The sequence below is a fragment of the Aquila chrysaetos genome, chromosome 12 (assembly GCF_900496995.4).
Source record: "Aquila chrysaetos chrysaetos chromosome 12, bAquChr1.4, whole genome shotgun sequence".
In the NCBI taxonomy this organism is placed as follows: Eukaryota; Metazoa; Chordata; class Aves; order Accipitriformes; family Accipitridae; genus Aquila; species Aquila chrysaetos.
Window position 1 is genome coordinate 33,112,678 of NC_044015.1, and position 20,593 is coordinate 33,133,270.

Sequence of the window (20,593 nt, forward strand, 5' to 3'; positions counted from 1 at the left end):
CGTTCCGCCCCCGGAATGAAACGGCCGGAGGCGCACACCGAAAACCAACTTTTATTGAGATAAATTAAAAGTCGCGTTACATGATAAAAACCGTGGCGTGCCGTCGCTCAAAGCCAGCGGAGCAGAGAAGCACGAGGCACGCCCAGCACGGCGCGGCTTCGCTCCCTGTAAAGGCCAGTAACTGCACTGAAAGATACACGGCGGTCCCTACACAGGCGTCACCCTAAAAAACCACAAACACAGCCTGAAAACGAACACAAGAATTCACGGCGTAACAGCAAGTGCCAGCGGCGCATCGCTCCGTTCCCACTACAGCCCCGACTCCTCACTCTCGCCCTTCCATTCCTTCAGACATGGCTCTTCCCTCCAGGACTGGCCACCCGAAGCGGCCCGCAGACCCCTCAGCCCGGGTTTCAACAGCCCCTCTGGAAACCCGCCGTCCGTAGGCACGAGCCACAGCTGAGAGCACGTCCGCACCAGGGTTACTTATTACACCCACGGCTTTTATGCCCTCTACCATCTGCAGCGTGATTAAAACACGGGGGAGGAAGCCTACGACACCCAGCACCGGGGCTTTGGAAAGCGGGCGGGATGGAGACCAGCGGCGCAGCGCTACCGGCTACCCTAGGCCAAACAAAAGCGACCGCTGTACTCGGGAATGATCGGATTTTGTTAAATTGATAGCACGAGTCCATCCTACAACGGCAGTGACTACAGCAATTAGCGATCGGCTATGCGCTTGACATGCAAATTAAGCAGCACCCCTGGACAGCTGTGCCCGTGCCGATTACTGACCAGCTCGGCTCCTTGGCCACAGGCAGAGGACACGGGTGGCTGGAGCAGCACACGCTGTCTCTAGCTGGCAGTTTCACTACTGCTGTTGAAGAGCCTTCTAGAAGTAAAGCAGACTGCAACAAAACAAAACACTAATAGATTCACATGGCGATACAATAATCCCTTAAATTTAAAGGTAAGTTGAATTCCATACAAATCAAACTTCCAAAAATATTTTGCAAACTCTGGCATACGGCTATGATACAGTATGTACAAATAAAATACCAGAATGGTTACATTTTATTGCTAGGTTTTTTTTTTATTTGGTTAAGGAATTATACAGTAGTGTATAAAAGGGCATGGGAAGTGGCAAGAAGCAAATCTTGGCTTCTTGTCCTCTTAAAAGCCAAGGTTGGTTGGTTTTGTTTTGTTTTTAAAATACTGTGTTTTCAAACATCACATCAAAAGCATTTCCCTATTGGGTCACGTCTGCATTACCCAAACAGGATAGAAGAGCAACAGTGAAAGAAGCCTAGGCAGTGGGTAACAGGGTTCCATTTTGTACATTCCTTCACTGATTCATACTCCCAGAATACAATCATTCATAAAACATCCAGTCTAAAGTCAACAATTACAAACAGACTTCCACATAAATTGATGTTTCAGCAAGGTGGGCAACTTCAATTCACTAATCATGCAAAAAACTCTCAACAAGATCAGTGATATTTGTGAGCAAAATCATCCAACTTGGCCCTGATCTAGCCTGCAAGAGAATTCCTTCTGCAAAAGTGATTTTCTATGTTCCAGAAGGTTATAAACACAGTCTGTGTTTAGATCCACTGGTATAAACAAACCTTTAAGCTCCTCTCTAGTAAGGAAACCTCACTTAAAAAGCATCAGTAGAGAACGCCAATGCAATTGCATACTCTTATGCTGCTTTTTACATCCTTCTGTTGGCAAGAACACAAAAGGTAAAGGTGCCAAGAAGTGATCACATTCACATTAGTCAGGAAACAGCCCACAAGTCTACTCCGGGCCTTCTCCACCCGCTCACACTCCTAGTGACCAGAAGCTTTACTTGGGACACTTCATCAGTGACCCAAACAACGGTAGATGGAAGAAACCAGCAGCATCAGCAACCCTGTTCAAAAGATCTCCAGTCACCAAGACCATCAGCACACTGCTGATTGTACCCGAGGCATGAACTATTCAGGTGCTACTCAGTAGGCTGCATTATAGACTTTTACCTCTTAAACATCTGTTAAAATTATTCAATAGTTTCTTTTCTGAAAAACAGAAAGGCTCATCTCGCAAAATGTAACCTGGATGCAATACAGCAAAGCTAAAAGAATGCTGAAGTGAAAACCCAAGCACTTGGTAGGTAATTGCTCCTGTAGGCTTATGATATAAAAACACTTTCAACTCTTCCCTCTAAAAATAAATCCTGCTATAGATGGGCATGATTTACCACTCCTGTTTTCCTCTGACTGAGTCCAAACTCATTCATGGATATACTTAGTCAAAATTAGAAGTTTAGCTGAAGCTCTTAACCATCCCTTTTAGGCTCAGCCTCTCATTGTAAACAGCTTATTACCAACACATCTCCTGACAAACTTCCCCTTAAATATGCATAATTTACTCTGTCTCAAATATTTACAAGCAGAAGCAGCCCATCTTTACAAGACAGATTTCCTTCTGCTCTACATAAAGTGCAGCTCTCTAATTTAAGGCAAATTTCAGTGAAATATAAAACCATAGTTTTATTTTAGTATGTACACATTTTAAATTAAAAACAAGAACTCCCTTGAAAGGGAAACAGTGAGGGGAAAATGTTTCCAACTTTGGGAATTTTCTGGATTTTAACAGTCCCAATATTATGTCCTATCGACATATAAATTTGTAAATTTCTTTTCAATAAATGCAAACAAAAAAAGAGGTGGCAATGTGTACAGTAATTTAGCTCCAGAGATCAGTAAAACACTGGAAAAGTGCAGACATAGTTTTTCATGTCCCGTAGTTTCCTTTAGCTACAGTAGCATCCATTGATATCACATTTCTAAATATATATCCTATACACCTAATGCTAATCTCAGTTCTTGTAATGAGTATTTCTCATCTCCATCTGTGTCAAATTTCTTAAAGCTCTGTGACTCTTGGGCTGTAGAGCCAAGCAGCTTTTGAAGATCTTCATATGATAGTTTTCCATCAGTATCTTCAGTTGCTTTTTCAAACAAATTCTGAAGATCTGCAAAGAGAACAAGGATTGAAAAGTAGTTCCTTTAGTTACAGAGGAATACCCTATAAGCTGCTCCTCCAGTTTTACTGCACTATGTCTTACTACCTAGTAATTAAATAAAGCTTCCCCAAGTACGTAGTTTGCCTTCTGCGTTGTCGCAAGCTGTCAGTAACAGTTTAGGAGAAAAAAGCACTAACATTTCTGGATTAAATTACATCAAATCTGAAAAAAGTAATCCCTATTTCTGGCCACAACTAATAACCCATTCTACAGCCACTAACTGCATACAGATGCAGTTATCCTCCACAAAAGCAAGCTCTGAATGACTGTTGCTATACCAACAGCACAGATGATATAAAGGGAAAAGTGTCTATTCATTTCCTGATGCACAGCATTGCCCTTTCAGTAGCTGAAAAGACTGTACAGCAAGATCCAGAAACCATTCATTTGAGCAGGCAGTATTCTCAAAAAAAAAAAAAAAAGAAAAAGAAAAAGAAACACAAAACATACATGCTTATACCTACTTCATTTTCCTTCAGCACCCTAATTCTGCCCTTGACTTCTCTTCCAATCTCTGGGGCACTTGGTATAATACTTTGGCACTCAAAACAATTATAATTCACTTATAATGCACGCTCCTGTTTAAATCCCAGTTTCTTTTCTTTTACGTGCTATTCTTTCCTTTTAGTTTTTTTTTAATTACCTTTTTTTAAAGTCCATAATTGTCAAGCTTTTAAAATTGACCTAATTTCTCCCAGAATGCCCAGACACACTATAATATAATAATTCCATTTATACTCATCATCTCCTAAACATTTGCATGAAATATTCAGAAAAAGAAAAGGTCAGCCTAGAAAGGACATACCTCTGATGCTGGAAATTCCTGGTAAGGACAGATGTCTCAGCTGTCCATTACTCTCTGTGATGTCATCAGCTGACCTTGAAGCCAGCCTTGAAAGGTCTGTGGGCTTTGCTGTAGTACTCAGACTACTTTCAACTGTTATAAAACAATTTCTGTTAGTCTTACTAATTCCACAGAATTACAGTTAGCAGAAAAAAAATCCGATAAAACTAATGTTGTGGGGGTTTTTTTGTTTGTTTGTTTTTGTTTTTGTTTTTTTTTTGCATTACAGATGCTATATAGCATAAGAATGCTGCAAAATCGTTTCAGAGTACAGCAGTGTTGTCCCCTTTTATCAATAACTGGAAGAACAGAAGGAAGGAAACTTGGTTTTGGACAGTTATACAGCTTTAATCATTCATACTGTACTAGATGTGTATTTGTAAACCCCATAGAAAGAATGACTTGGAAGTGCTTTCTACTTCCCAGTCTGAAAGTGCTGAACAATCTTTATTAAGCAAACTACATCTGCCCACCTGAGCTGTTTTCACCTTGTCAATGCAGGTATCTATCTTCCCCAACAGCAAGGTCTAAACTTCCCAGTTGCTGCTTAGCAAATTAACAGCAAGCACAGTTCTACTGTAATGAAGTATTTCAAATCTTATCTTCAGCACTAACTGAATATATACAGCAAAAGTGCAGAACTGAGACAAGTCAGAAGACATGTAGACCTTTCCTCTATGTTACACTTAGATTTTTGAAAAAGCAAAAATAGATGTTACCGGGTGTAAATTTCTACAGGTATGCCTTCAAATACAAGCTATTGATGCATGTGAATCCTGCTATACACATGGAAAGTCACCTTCAAACTTTTATAGTCATACATAGTTTTCTGTTTTAGAGCCATCAGCTTCCTACCACTTTAACTGAAATAATCTTCACCAAAATCTTAAGGAACAGTCTAAATTATCGACCTTCATTAGTTATTCTTTGAATTAGACAGGGAACCTTCAGGTTAGGGATTACTATTTTAAGACATTCTTACCATTCTTTGATGTCTCAATGGGTTTGTCATTTTCTGGCTTGGCTGTGAGAGCACTGATCAGCTGAAGCTTCTCTTTTAGTTTTGATACCTGAGAATCTCTAGCTCCTGTTTCCTGCATATGTAGAAAAAAAAAATTCTTAAAAAGCACCCCTTCAGCACACAGAGAAGATCAGGAAAAGAAGTAACTTAAAATACGTTAAGTACTTTCATGTGACTTAGAGGTCTCCAGGCTGATCCAAGTTTAAAAGTGATAAACAAGATTTAAAAAGTTTAAAAAAAAAAAAAAACAAAACAACCACCAACCAAACAAAAAAACAACAGCAAAAAACCACTATGGAAAGATGTAAGGAATAAATTCACATGGCCTGTAAAAAAACAATAGAATCAGTACCTCAATCTGAAAAGCAGGCAACTATTCAACTATTTTGCAGACACCAATTTCAAAAAAATGTGACATTTAATTTCCGTATTTCTTAGATAAATGAGCAAGACTCTGAAAAATTGTAATATAATCATACTTGGAGTGAACGTTTATACATTCAATTGCACAACTGTTTCAAATGTTTGTCTGCAGAACTGACTACCTTAGTGCAGGAGTCACTATATCTCTGTCAAAGTAAAACCATCACATTTTTTAGTCTGGAGCTCCTTTGCCCTCTTTATGAGTAGGTTCCAGATGATAGGTTGAGTTCACATCAATCCAAGCCTGGAACTGACAGTGTAGCCACTTCACCCACCTGCCTTCTGCCCAGAAGATGGAAACTAACCTCAACAACGCCACCTCTTATCCCCAGCCCACAATTTGGGCATTCAGTTAGTCTGTTAAACTCGCTCGCAGCCAGTCATCAGATCATTACCAAAAGGCAGCTTTCATTAATTCCTAGATTCCACTGGTGCAAAGTTTCTCTAAGGCAACCCAAGAAAGTTTTTAAACCTGGATAAATACTGTAACCCCATTTGTGGTGTGAACCCACAACAGTTGGGCTACCTTTGCTGAGAGCATGGCAATGGGTACTCAAATGAGCAGGCTGCCGGAGTCCCCTGTTCCACTGGACCATGGTCTGAACCTCCCAAGATTCTTTCAGCTGCATGGAAGGATACCGCAGCAGCTGTGCTATGATATCCCATACGTAGTCAGAATGGCAAGACTTTAATCTATTCCAACTTTTCTTCCATCCTAATTGACTTCCTGTCCCCAAAATGGGGTGGATAAGCTGCCCTTCTACTCTGGACTTTCAAAAGAAACTCGATCAGATTAGCCTGCTTGTAGATCTTTCCTCAATTAAGTCTCATTTAAAACTATAATTATAAAGAGAATGACATGCTCTACTATTTCAGTGCAATTTGCGTTTCCTTACTTTACCTTCAGTTCTTTATTTGAATGAGTTTCATTATCTAGTTGATCTTCGTTTTCTACTTTTAGAGAGGTAGTTGCATCATTCCCCTACAGGAAAAATGGAGGAGGGCTGAGTTTATTCATGTGCTTATTATTTTCTACAATAGAGTTTCTTTCCTTCAAATTCGGCAGGCATGAAGCAGGAAAAAAACAGAACAAATACATTGTAGAATAAACATGAAGACAGTGGGTTATGTAATCTACCACAGCAATGTCAGCATGTTCCTTATCGCTAAACATACAGAACACGTTCTCAGAGACTGGGCCCAGTATGGCATACAGAAAGCAATGGAAGGATTTACGAACATATTTAGTATTAATTTTTTTTTTTTTTTAGCTTTTTTTTGTTAACTTTTAAGCACCACTGAACAATCCAGAGGCCCACCTAGCTCCTCAGTGATCTTAACAGATCCATGTCAGAGTGCCTTCCCAAAACATAGTTAAAGAGGTTTGTGAACCCTGCCCCATTAAGCAGTCACCCAAGTCTTAAACGTCAGAGTGTTTTGGATATTTTTCTGTAGATTCTGCAGGGAAGAAATGACTACTTCAGAGATACTCTTAACGTTGGTTACCTGTTCAGAAACATGGAACAAATTCCAGCCTTTTAAAATTAAATCCTAAGTGTCTCAAGTTTCATTCTGACATTTTCCTCAGTTAGGTTTGAAAAGCTCTATCTGTAGTATATACAAAGTATTGAAACTACTAGCCTGAGTAGACACCCTTAGTCATCAAATACTTACCAGATTGGTAGACAAGTTCTCTCTTTTGTCCAGATTATTCACAGCAAGGGGAGAGTTTTCTAACAGCATAATCCTCCGGCTAAGGTTACCAATGGCTGAATCCACATTTAGAAGCTTGATGTCATTTAACTTTTGGTACACCACTACAGTATTATTTAGCTCTTCCAAAGCTGCATGCAGTGACTGGCTTTCCTGAAATATAAAACCAGCACGTCAGTTTACTCAACCTCTGCAGTGCTCTTGCTATTAACAGCATGGTGACTGACCCAATTTAACTGGGCAGACTTCAGACTGGCTCTCCGCCGACACCACTGAAAACATCCAACTGGAAGCTTCCAGAAAGTTATTCCAGCTTTCAAAGTCTGAAACTGAGATTCTTCCTCAGGACTAACCTCTTTGTTGCTAATGTAATCACTTCAGCTGTGCCAGCAAACACAGAAAGCCTATTCATCTAATTTTCCAGGGCAAGCTTAGTAACCACACCAACTATTTTTCCCAAGAAAGCATGTACTAGGGATATTTATACACAAGATTCATTTTTGAGGAAGATATCGACTGTATTAAGTGTAAATAAATGCAGTCATTCCATTCCAACCCATTCAGCTAAACACCCACACATTATCCTATTTTTTTTTTTTTGGTTGCTGAATCCCTGCTTTCCACACCTCATTATATTGAGGGTGACTCAATACATGCCACTCCCAAATTTAATCAGATTGGCAAGTACCTGCCATAAAATCCATTCCATAAAAAGCCTTTAACTCATTTCCATTTACATGAGCAAAGTACACCTACAATTTGTTAGATATTCATTTCAGCCTTTTTACTCCTCACCCAGTTAGAGCACAAAAAAAGTACTCTCAGACCAGGGTACTTCCCTGTTTGCACATATGCAGGAACAAACCACAGCAAAATTATCTTGTATTTTGTTCTGAAGGATGCTATCTGTATTGTCACGATAAAAAACATACTTTTTTTGTACAATACAGTACTGCAAAACACACAAAAAAGCTACATACCAGTGATACTTGTAACAATATTCCCCGCGCAAGGGAGAAAAATACCTTTTTGCAATTTTCGGTCTGATTTCTCTCAGTCCGTGGCACAACAGTGGAAGGAAGTGAAGGTATCTGTTTTAATTCCTTCTAAGGAAAGAAGCAGAAAATTATGTTACCAAATGCTTGTAAAAAAAATACTAAGCTTATAATAACTGGGAGGCTGTAGCCAAGGATGTTTTGCAACAACTATAGTCACTCATGTCTGTTGGGCATGCAGTATTTTAACTAGGCTAATACAGAGTTTTCTCCTTCAAACACCTAAGGTCCAAATTTATTTTAATTAAACCCTCGTAATTAGCGCTGCTCCCTTTAATGAAGTATTATGATACACATTTCACTGCTACCATACACACTGCCATATCTGCAACGTTTTTGTAGCACCCACTGGCTGAATCAAGTTTTATAATGTGTCTAATCTAAATTTTATCTGCAAGTATTCCTATTAAAGTAATGCTATATTGCAGTTTAGCTGAAAAACTTTAATTATTGGCTCAGTTTGTTAATCCCAAGTGAGAGGTCAGTATAAATACAGTGAGTAGTTTCTGGTAAAGATGGCCAGTGATTTCATCCTTAATTCAACCAACAAACTATCTCAATGCTTCCACCATCCCGAATCCTAAGACAGTGCTGACAGCTACCATAAGCAGTACGCTGCATTGCACAGAAGCAGAGATTCCCAAGGCTCCACATCTGTGTAGTAGGAAGCAAAAATCTGCAGTGTAGTAGGCACCAACAATTCTGGCTCCAGAAAAATACATACTCGGTACCATATAGGAGGTGCCACACAGGGATTAGAAGATTAGCTCATTAATGTACCAACCAGCACCCATTGAAACTTCAAAAGTATTTTGAAGACATAAGGCAGAACTCCACACAATTCTTAAACTTGCTTCATATTAGGCAGGTAACTGTTAAAACGCAATGTTAAATCAGTACATTTTCTTACCACATCATTCTGGAGTATTTCTATGGATTTCTTGTATTCTTCAATAGCTGTCTGTATATTTTCAACATCATGAGAAACACTGGTAAGCGTGCTACCTATGTTTGCTACAGTCTGGAATAAAGAAGATGACAAAAATCTCAGCCTTCCTCAAACTGCACTGTCCCAAAGTTTCAATCTGCTCAACAGAGTGTTTTGTTAGTGAAACTACTGGCAGACTGCCACAAAAATATGCACATGAATTTGAAGTATTCAGAATTTTCTTTGCAGACAAAATTGCGAATTATACCCATCACATCTCCAGGCCAATAAACAAAGACACACTCTACACTATGACAACTTAAGCTAGACAACCAAAATTACAGGTTTGCTGCTCCCACTCCCAAAACAATACAAGTGTTCTGGCATTAATTAAAAAAAAAAAAAAAAAAAAAAAGAATCCTGACATGAAGACATCTTACCTCCCCTCTCTACATGGAGTATTTGTATTGAATACAAGGATGCTGACATCACTGATTTATCCTGCCTTAATTGTTTTTCAGGGCTACCCATCAGACACATCACACGTGGCAAAACTAGTCTGCCAAAGGCTGCAGATTTTCAAGCAAGCATTGCCTTTTTTAAAATGAAAGAATAGCTCTGAAGCATCAGGAAAACCCCTGTGAATTCTGCAGGTACAGTCAGCACACTCTGACAGCTACCTTTGCTTCTGACTACTCCTGTCTCATCCTTCCCTTGTCTTCAAGCCCAACTCTAACTTTAGAAAGTAACTATTCTGTAAAGCTGCACTGGTGTTTTAGCAGCTGACAGCATAGCACCTAGAGTCAGATTGTTAGCTAGGACACGCACAAACACTAGTGGAAGTTACAGTAATGAGACAGAGCATGCCCCTATGCTTCTCATTCCATTTTAAATACTTTCTTTGATCATTAAAACAAACAGAACCCATCTAAAAATCCCCTTCTCCTACGACCCTGTTATGTTCATAAGCTCTTAAGGCACTGAAGTGACCCTCTAGCTACCCAGACTATATTCAAATGATAGCCACACAAATCTTCCTCCAGCTCTTCATTTTGCAAGTCTGAACACAGGTTCAGAAAGCAATCTCTCTGCCCTGGAGGACCTCAGGATACCTTTAGCACCTTTCATCAGTCTGAACAAAAGCCGCTGTCCAAGAGGAACCCCTTCAGTAGTCCTTCAGGACTAACACCAGCAGGCAGCTCCCCATTTTCAGGAACAGTACCTACAGGGAAAAAGGCTTAAGAAACCAAAATCCTATTCTAAGTAGAGCAGCCTTTTCATAGAATCATAGAATCACTTAGGTTGGAAAGGACCTTTAAGTTCGAGTCCAACCGTTAACCTAACACTGCCAAGTCCACCACTAAACCATGTCTCTAAGAGCCACATCCACACATCTTTTAAATACCTCTAGGGATGGTGACTCAACCACTTTCCCAGGAAGCCTGTTCCAATGCTTGACAACCCTTCTGGTGAAGAAGTTTTTCCTAATATCCAATCTAAACCTTTCCTGGTGCAACTCGAGGCCATTTCCTCTTGTCCTATCACTTGTTACTTGGGAGAAGAGAATGATACCCACCTCGCTACAACCTCCTTTCAGGCAGTTGTAGAGAGCGATAAGGTGCCCCCTAAGCCTCCTTTTCTCCAGCCTAAACAACCCCAGTTCCCTCAGCTGCCCTTCATAGGACTTATTCTCTAGACCCTTCACCAGCTTTGTTGCCCTTCTTTGGACATGCTCCAGCACTTCGATGTCTTTCTTGTAGTGAGGGGCCCAAAACTGAACACAGTATTTGAGGTGTAGCCTCACCAGTGCCGAGTACAGGGGGACAATCCTTTCCCTAGTGCTGCTGGCCACACTATTTCTGATACAAGCCAGGATGCCATTGGCTTTCTCGGCCACCTGGGCACACTGCTGGCTCATATTCAGCCGGCTGTCAACCAGCACCCCCAGGTCCTTTTCCGCTGGGCAGCTTTCCAGCCACTCTTCCCCAAGCCTGTAGCGCTGCATGGGGTTGCTGTGACCAAAGTGCAGGACCTGGCACGTGGCCTTGTTGAACCTCATACAATTGGCCTTGGCCCATCAATCCAGCCTGTCCAGATCCCTCTGTAGAGCCTGCCTTCCCTCAAGCAGATCAACCCTCCCTCCCAACTTGGTGTAGTCTGCAAACTTACTGACGGTGCACTCCATCCCCTCATCCAGAACATTGATAAAGATACTAAACAGAACTGGCCCTGGGGAACACCACTTGTGACCAGCTGCCAACTGGATTTAACTCCATTCACCACAACTCTCTGGGCCTGGCCACCCAGCAAGTTTTTTACCTAGCAAAGAGTACACCCACCCAAGCCATGAGCAGCCAGTTTCTCCAGGAGAATACTGTGGGAAACGGTGTCAAAGGCTTTACCGAAGTCTAGGCAGACAACATCCACAGCCTCTCCCTCATCCACTAAGCAGGTCACCTTGTCATAGAAGGAGATCGGGTTAGTCAAGCAGGACCTGCCTTTCGTAAACCCATGCTGGCTGGGCCTGATCACCTGATTGTCCTGTACGTGCCGTGCGAGGGCACTCAAGATGATCTGCTCCATAACCTTCCCCAGCACTGAGGTCAGACTGACAGGCCTGTAGTTCCCCAGATCCGCCTCCCAGCCCTTCTTATAGATGGGTGTCACATTTGCTAACCTCCAGTCAACTGGGACCTCCCTGGTTAGCCAGGACTGCTGCTAGATGGTTTCCTCCAAGAAAGGCAGGTAATTCCAAAGACAGCTCAATGCAAAGGACAATTGAGCATGAGATTTTTCACCAGGGCTATCAAAAGCCAGGCTACCCACCTACAGCCACTGAAGTTCTCCTGTGTGACAGGAGGTAGTGCAGCATGCACACAGAGGTCAAAAAGAAGCCCAAGTCTTGAAACCTATTGCCTTCCATTAGCATGACACTTACAAACCATTAAAACTATTGTATTTAAACCTCCAAATAGTTTTTCTATACTCAACACCTCGCAATATACCTCCTGGAAGGATTCCAGGTCTGGTTTTATGATATCAACCTTCTAAAACATAAATGCAAGCAAGATGGCATCAAGAGAGCAGTGGAAACTGATGCCACATCTAACACCTTACTTAGACTCAACAGCAGAGACTGGAAAGAACTCAAAAGTTCCCAAGATCTTTGATTTTCATGAAATGTGACCAAGGATGGACTTATTTCAACATGAAAAAGCCTTGCTGTTCAGCAGATCACTGCAAGCTGAAACCTGTTGACACCAACACTTTGTCCTGACAGTACCAAAGGCAGAAAGATGACAACGAGGTTTTTCTATATTATATGTGTGATATATATAATAAAGTAGGTGCAGGTTCCAGACTAGGTACTGCCTTAAGACTTACTTCTGATATGACACAGTGCAAATCCAGCATGCTCATAACAGCAAATTAGAAACTTAGGAAATAGCTTTGTACTCCTCCCAGAAGAAGAAATCCTGTCAGCCTGATCAGCCAAACCACACTAATTGCTTTGCATATGACTAGCTTGTTGATTATACACTAATTTTGTAGGGATAGGAAATGAGAAGTGGAAACCCATAAAAGCTACAAAGACTGGACTGACATTAGGTGTTAGCCCAATATAAATGTTTATTGCTAAATAAACAGAACTGCCACGGAAGAGCCGGGGGAGTTTCAACAAGCCATTCTTTTTACCAAAATAAACAGGACAGTTCTTTGGTAAAGAATGCTCAGCTAAGGCACACGGTAAGACACTGTATTAACAGAAGTCACTTTAGAAGTAACCTTGTGTCACCCATCTTTCAAGCGATTGTCAGAAAACCATCCCAGTACAATTCATGTTTTGCTGTGGGTGTACTGAACACCAAGAAAGCTCCCATGCTAATGTTCCAGGTCCACTGCTCCCAAGTTAGACCCCTACCTGCCTCAAGACTGTAAATGCAGAGCCAGATGTAGAACTATATACCGCTGAAGACGAGGAAGTTTTCCAGAAAACATTCCATTTTCTTTTCCAATTAAAAAAAGTTAAACAAAGCACCTATTCACAAGCAGAGTTGGAAAACTGCAGACAGACTTTTTGCAAGTGTCTTAAATGATATTCAGACTAGCAACCTGAGGGAAAGCAACCAGAAAGATGAGGTCCAAGGTAAAGAAGTGACAACACAATACAAACAAATGCATCTCCAGAAAGGGACAAACAAGGCCTTCAAATTTTTTACCTGCCATACCTTATCATAGGACCATACAATATCAAGTACATGAAGTCCGATTTAAAAACAAGAGAAGCAAATACTCCTCACATGCAATTCAGGTAACTCCTGTTGTCACTGCTGTCCCCAAGAGCCCAGCTGCAGCTTAGCAGCACAGAATGCATTTAGCAATAGCCACATTTGCAGTACTTGCCTTCTGAAGTTTCTCTACTGTGAGAGGAAGAGAAATCAGATCAGAAGCAGACTTTATGTTGTTTTTGAGATGATTTACTGTTGAGGTTAATAGTGATATCTAAAACCAAAGAGGAATATTTAGAATTAGTCAACATAATCCTGATTCTGACCTTCCCCAGTATTATGACTTAATTTGTGACATTAAAACATAAGGCAAGACAAAATTATGTATGTACACACATACAAAACATCCCTGTCTCTAGTTTAGAAATCCTGCCTAGGCTACATTAAAAATATTCTGCCTCTTGCAACAGAAGTTGGTTGTTTTTTTGGTTTGTTTTTTGTTTTGTTTTTTTTAACTGAAAGCCATAGAAGCCCCTCCTTTTCAATAAGGCAGCCTCTGCCCATTTTACATTCATCCCCTTAGAGAGAGGCTGTTGCCCATGAAAGATTTAAAAAATTGTGCAAGAAGCCCTTACGTGTAAGAAACAGTCATCCACTTCTGTATTTAGCAATCAAACCTGCCTGGCAAAACCCAGCAAAACCACGCAACTTCTCTAGTTGAGTGACAGGCAAAGAAGTTGCATGTATCACCCAAACCTTCTGCTACAGAAATGGAAGAGTTACAATCTAGGTACAGCGGGTTAGCTCAATTTCTGTCAACTGTTTGACCCAGACAGCAAGTTATTCAGTGGGTCTTCAAGATTACTTATTCATTCCAACTACATGCTAGTCATTAATTGCTAACACCATCACTTTAAGATCAATTTGTAGCCATCAGTAGTCAAAACAAAGAAAAGTAATTTCTTCCCACATTTGACAACACAAAAGCAGAGCAGATAAAACCCACTTTCTTCTGGTTATAAAAAAAAAAAGTTGTTTCGCAAGCTGAGGAAATGGGCAAGATCCTAATTTTACATTAGGCCAATGTTGATCAGCTGGAGTGCAGAGTCCCTGGTTCCACAGCTGTGAATATTGGCTGAAATAACTCCCAGCAGCACATCCCAACAATTCATAGAAAAAACCCAGTAACTAAATTTTGATTCCCAGAAGAGCTGGCTCAGACTGTAACCAGACCCTGCAGTAATTTGAGGGCCTGCAAGAACCATGTGCAAGTATCTTTAACATCCAGGTACAGATGACAGCGTTTTAAAAGTTTAATGAAGCACCTAAATATCAGTGGATAATGCATACTGTCAGATGCTAAAGAAAGCAAGTCAAATTTTCAAACATATTTATGTGCCTCATTAAGCACTTAACCACTGCATGGGACTGAAGAAAAACCAATCTGAGCAGGCACCTCAGTACTCATGAAAATTAAACCCAAAGCACCAGTGTCAAGGAGGGTTCCCCACACACACCTCTTGATACCACTAAATGTGAGCAGCTCTGAACTTTTACCTTCAGAGGCAAGAATTTCAATAACAGCCTTGCTGGATGCTTTGTTTGAAGCCTGAGTTAATACAGCAGCTGAGGAAACAGCTTTCTGTTAAGTGGCTTAGTTCTAGCCGCATAAACAGAGCTAAGATTTACACCAGCTCAGATTCCAAGTGTGTATTAGCAGATTTTATATTCACAAGACACCAGTACTTCATTTGTAGCAACATGAACTCGTACTGATTCAGGTAACTCTTCTCATGCTTATGAAACGTTTGCAGACACTCTCAGAAATTTGAAATTTCAAATCTCTCATCATAAGCATCACAATTATTTGGCAGGAAAATTAAGAACTGCACAGTTCTCAGGCTCTTTCAAGTTCTGCCTGAAGTCTTTCCACCAGTTGCGTAATTTCTCCTCTTTGCAATCAGTCTCCAGTCGAACCAGATCCCCAAACTTTTTTTGCTTGTTTAATAATGAGGCTTATATTCCATTTTAACTTTAAAAATAAAAGTTTAGCATACGGTCACAGAAGTCCTTAGCTAAAAGCTCAGCACTGCACTTGAAATTAATTTCTGTAAAAATAAATTTGAATGGAATATTTTATTATTTTTCAAAACCAAGCACTGATCCCTCTCACCTGTTTATTGATCTCTGTGATATTTATCCAAATTTTATTTAGCCCCAGTTCCCCAGTCTCAATTTGTTCTAGTTGCTTTTGCTTCTGCACCAAATCTTCATTCAGTTTAGGAATTTCTTGGAATGATGTCTTCTGATTAGATTCCACTAAAAAAAAAAAAAAAAAAAGAAAAAATAATTACATTCGTTTTAAAAAAACCCAAAAGTCTGGGTAAACAACATTGAAAGGCAGAAAACAAATTACAAGCAGCAACATCTACAGCAGTGAAAGAAGGCAGTAACAGTTTCTACATATGGCTTTATTGCCAATTCAGAATTAAGCGTTTGTTGAGAATGACAGCTCTTTTTTGTTTTAAGAGGACTAATGTCTGCAGAGAGAACCCAGAGAGACCTGGGTACTAAATTTAACACTTTGCAATAGTACTGTCATTCTGGCTAAGCCTCAGCAGGTCTTTATTTAGTGCAGTTATTTTGCATTACTTTCAGAGGAACATGAAATAGTAATGGGACTGTGACTAAGAACTGCCAACAGTACCAGGGCAAAGGAGGCATGTGAAATGAACCTCAGTGCCCTTTCCAAGACTGCAAAGGGGCTGCTGACGATGAAGTGAATTCCAAAGAGATTAACATGATTACAGTTGTTCCATGTGACAGAAAGACAACTGAAAAAAATGTATAAGCTTACACACTAACATTTGTTGGTAAACAAATCAGTAAACAAGGGCCCCTGGAAATAAAGTCAGTTTTTACTGCAATTAATACTACAGGAAGGGGGAAACATGCAGCTCAAACCAATTCAAGTGAGCCTCAGAAATGCAGCTCTTCCAGGTCTGCAGTGACTAAGCTGTTTAGCTGCAAGCACTATTAGGCAATCCTAAATCCCTAGGTCTGGGAAACAAATAAACAAAGGTTTTGAGATGGAGAGGACAGTTCTCCAAAACCTGCACCTCCACCCTGTAACACAGCACCAGATTGCTCCATAACAAACTGCCATCATTCAGACCAGACTTCCAAGAGCAGTGGGATCTACGCGGTACGCTGCTGGCAGCTCCCAGAACAAATTTCTATGGGTGACCCATCTGGTCAAAAGGGGAAACCTTCAGGAACACTTCATGCCTGTGGAGTGCTTGCCCCAACACACACAGCTGGAAAGCCATGCATCTTCAAAAACCCACTTCGCTTTTCTTGAAGCAAGTCCTAAAAGTCATTTCTAGGTACAGAGGAGCCTGCACTGATCACCCAAGATCCAAACAGCACTTTTGGTTCAGTAAGACCTCGAAAGGTGTATTTTAGCCAAAACAGACTGAGAGCTAATTGTCCGTTTGACACAAGCAGTTCACATTGAATCTGATGTTTCAGAGGCTCTTGCAGACAAATTATTTTGTTTTGCCACTCTCACTGTGTACAGCGAGACCCCACTTAAGGGTTTTTTGCAGTGCTAGGAAGGTTAAGTACTATGAGCATTCTTAGCATCATTACTAACAACTGAAGGGAAACACCACAATGACCTCCCCCTATCCCAAACATACTAGATGCAAAGGTGTCTTAACTTTTAAAAAGCACTCATACTATACTCAGTCTGTTCAAAGGATGGCAGAACATTAACAAACAAATACTGCCATGGGAATCTGCTCTTATGGGGAAAAAAATCTGGATGAAGATTCAGAGGAAGAAGGTTTGGTTTTCGGCAAAATTGCTGTAGGACAGATGGATTCTGTGCCTTTGTTTCTCCACCGACCCACACACCTCACCAAAGCACAATGTTACCTTTTGGAACCAGGTTATTCTTGCTGTCTGCTTTTTTTTGTTGTTTTTAACACTGTGCCTCATTACGAGGCTCCCATCCAGCTTCTAGGCATGCTATTACAGTGGCAAGGAAATCTGAGACTATTTTATCACTAGACAAAGTATTAAATGCATGGTTTTTCTATCAGAGCTATTAAGGAGAAAACAAGCACATCTGTAATTGCCAGACAGTAAGCTCAGAGAAAACAACTGCTTTAACAAAGAGTTCTATGTAGAACAGGAATGATGAAACTTAACTACACCCAAGCCAACAAATGTTGTCATCGTGCAAAACTTTTACTGCCAGTAGATACTTAAAGCAGAGCAGTACATGAAGAGCAGCAGTCAGCTTACCTAGAACACAGGAACAGCTACTCCTGAGCTGTTCAGTACGCTCACAGCTACAAAGCAGCGCCTGTAACTGAAAGTATCCTCCATAACTAGTGGACGCCAGTTATGGCTGACTTTCAGAGTTCAGTATCAGTTAATATAAAAGCACATCTATCAACAATACTTTCTCTCACTCTCCGCCAGCCAGCAGGTTCCACCTTGGCAGAGGACTCCCCACCTCACAGCAGAGTTACACGCCTGAACAGGAAGCCCTAAACACCAACAGCAAAGAATTTGTACACACATTTCCTCAATACCTCTTTTACCACAAGCAAATCAAGCCCTCTGCTTACCTCCAGCTCTAGCAGCCTGCTAATTTTTGAACTGATTTCACCAGCCTTATTTTTAAGGTCATCTTCATGTGCCGGGCACAAAAATTCTAAGATGAAGACCAAAGCTATGGGACAACACCCACACTCAACAGCAGTGCGTCTCAGGCAAAACGTAACTACCTAGCTTTCCTGAAGCAGCTAGAGACTACCTGAATGCTTAAGCTTCACTCTCTTCTGCTCCATTCACACAGATCCTCAGATTATCCTTGCCTTTTTCAATATACAGGATTTTAAACATGACTAAAATAAGGCACCAAAACATATCTTGTGTCCAGAGGTGAGGTACAGAGAACTGAGAGCATACGTTACACGCAAATCTCACCATTTGTTACACCTCGGCACTACAGAAGTTATAATATTGAAATCCTAGATGGACAGGGAAAACCTGAGACCTACAAGCAAAATGCTTCATGTTAACTCCATACTTCAAAGTATTAAACATGATGTAACTCCACACCAACACGAAGAAAACAATGTAATACCGAAACAATATTCAAATTGCAGTAACACCACAGCAAACATTAGAGGTTTTTAAAAGAGCTCAAAACAAGAAGATTGTTTTCCATTAATTTTTTTAAGGGATGCATCAAAATCCCCTAGACTGTTTTACATCTTAGAACTTTTTCTTTTTAAATAGGGGCTTCCTTTGGAAAAGAGCACTCCCAAGACCAAAGTCAGCAATTTTAGAAATGTACGTACAAGCAACTACAGGCCCACCTAATCCAGTGTCCCTGCTCCTCAGAAGGTATAGAGCAGGCAAGAATATATAACATTTGCCTTAGATTCACCCAGCCTCCAAGTGGTTTTGGCCCACAGGACTCCTCAGTTTAGGGGCAGTTTTTCTGTTCAGTACTTTCAGACTTTGAATAAGCTGGTAGGCAACCAAAGCTCTTCGTACTGCCCAAAGCAAATGTGAAATAGCGTAGTTACGTTTATACTTACTAGTTCGAAACTTCTCCTTTATTGCATCCAGATCCTCCTTGAGAGCCACCTGCATCCAGACTAAGCCAACACATGCTATCACACAAGCGGCAAGAATGACAAACGCACATAATGGGTAACAGAATTTGCAGCATCGTAGATAGTCTCCCCTGGATAAAACAAACATAACAGATTGTGAATATTCAACAGTGCCTAGAAAAATTTTATTTTAAATGCTGTTCTATAAAAGTAAGGGACAGCGCCAGAACAGTACATGCTTTGGCTGACAAGAGCTAACCAAGAGCTTTTCCAAGAATAAATAAGGCTCTACAGTGAGATCAGGGCTATTACTCTCTGTTCAGTTTATCCTCAGGAGGCACATCTAGCATATTTAAGAGCAGCTGTCAGGTTTCCCTTACTAAAATTTCCTGCTCTGCTCGCATAAACTTATGTTAGGAACATCTGCTTGATAGCTTGGAAGGCAGGCTTCAAAAAAGGGTATTACCATAATGTTATGACAAATACTTCTAGATTATCCTAAACTGCCAAAGCCTAAGTTTCTCTGTGATGTGCCTACTTTTAGTTATTCTTTGAGGCCCATTAATAACGCTGTTACCTAACTGAAAAGTTTATTTACTGGCAAAAAGCACATCACGTCCACAAGAAGACCAGCCTGCGTCAGCTCGCAGACACAGGACTGTGCTGCGCCCAACACACACGGATAAGCGTGCTCAACGTTTCAAGCAAGTGACCCCGAGCGGCTCTAAGGACTTCAGTCGCAGTGAGCACAGAACAGAAAAACCAGTAAGAAGAAAGCCAGAGGGCGGTTCAGATCCACTTCTACCCCCAGCCAGGCGACCTGTTGGGCCAGACGCACCCAGGGTGGCTCCAGGTCTGTCCTGGCAGCCCCCAGCGCCCCACAACCCCCCTCAACCCCAAAGCTGACCCGCCGGACCGAGGGGCTCCCGCCGCGGCAGGCCCGGAGCCGGGGCCAGAGCCCCAGGCGGCCGGGAAGGACCGGGCCGGGGCCTCAGCGGCAGCCCCGGGGACTCACTTGCCGCAACGGCCCCGCGCCCCGGCGAACTCGTCCTCCTCGGAGCTGGACTCGGAGTCGGAGGCGGGGGGCTCGGTGCGCAGCAGCCGGTGGCCCGAGCCCTTCTTGGCGGGCTTCTTCCTGCGGCCGTCGGCGGCCAGGCCGATGAGGGCGTTCAGCTCCTTCCGCTTCTTCATCCTCTTGTGGGGCGGCAGCAGCAGCGGCGGCGCGGCCGGGGGCTGGCTCCCGCCTCCCCCCTCCTCCTCCTCCTCCTCCTCCGCCGCCGCTGCCGCCGCCAGCGCGCCCCGGCTCGCCAGCCTGCTCCCGGCCTCCTACAGTCTCTCCGCCTCCGCTGCCCTCTTCTCCCCCTCCTCCCCGCGCGCCCGCCTTCCCCGCTACCCCCTCCTCCCCCGCCCTCGCCCTTTCTTCTCCCTTCCCCTCCTCGTCCCGTCCCCTCCCCTCCCCCTGCCTCTCCTCCCATTGGGCGCCGCGGGGCCGCCCCGCTCGGGGCTTAAAGGCCCAGGCGCGCCCTCCACGGGGGCCGGGGAAGGCGCGGAGGGTCCGCGGGTTCGAGTCCCGCCCCCAGCGGGTGGGACGGGCGGTGAAGGGGGCGGCTAGAAGCGGCCGAGCGGAGGGGCGCGGCCCGGCCGGTGCCCCCCGCCGCGGTTACCCTCCGT

General features: G+C 42.3%; 1 protein-coding gene across 6 annotated transcripts; it reads right to left on the minus strand.

Annotated features, from left to right (window-relative positions):
• Positions 1-37: 37 nt before the first annotated feature.
• On the minus strand, positions 38-20,216 carry EFCAB14 (EF-hand calcium binding domain 14). 6 transcript variants are annotated; one of them, XM_041127801.1, is made up of 11 exons: positions 19,938-20,216; positions 18,905-19,053; positions 15,457-15,602; positions 13,459-13,557; positions 9,037-9,147; positions 8,052-8,177; positions 7,033-7,224; positions 6,260-6,340; positions 4,897-5,008; positions 3,876-4,007; positions 38-3,019 (listed from the first exon to the last, which is right to left on the minus strand). In XM_041127801.1, the coding sequence occupies exons 1-11, from the start codon at positions 20,111-20,113 to the stop codon at positions 2,844-2,846; spliced, it is 1,500 nt and encodes a 499-aa protein (XP_040983735.1). In that variant the 5' UTR covers positions 20,114-20,216; the 3' UTR covers positions 38-2,843. The 6 variants fall into 6 exon arrangements, with proteins under 6 accessions (XP_040983735.1, XP_040983732.1, XP_029888160.1 ...); XM_041127798.1 differs by having other exon boundaries at positions 8,052-8,174; positions 19,938-20,213; XM_030032300.2 differs by having other exon boundaries at positions 8,097-8,174; positions 19,938-20,210.
• Positions 20,217-20,593: the final 377 nt, after the last annotated feature.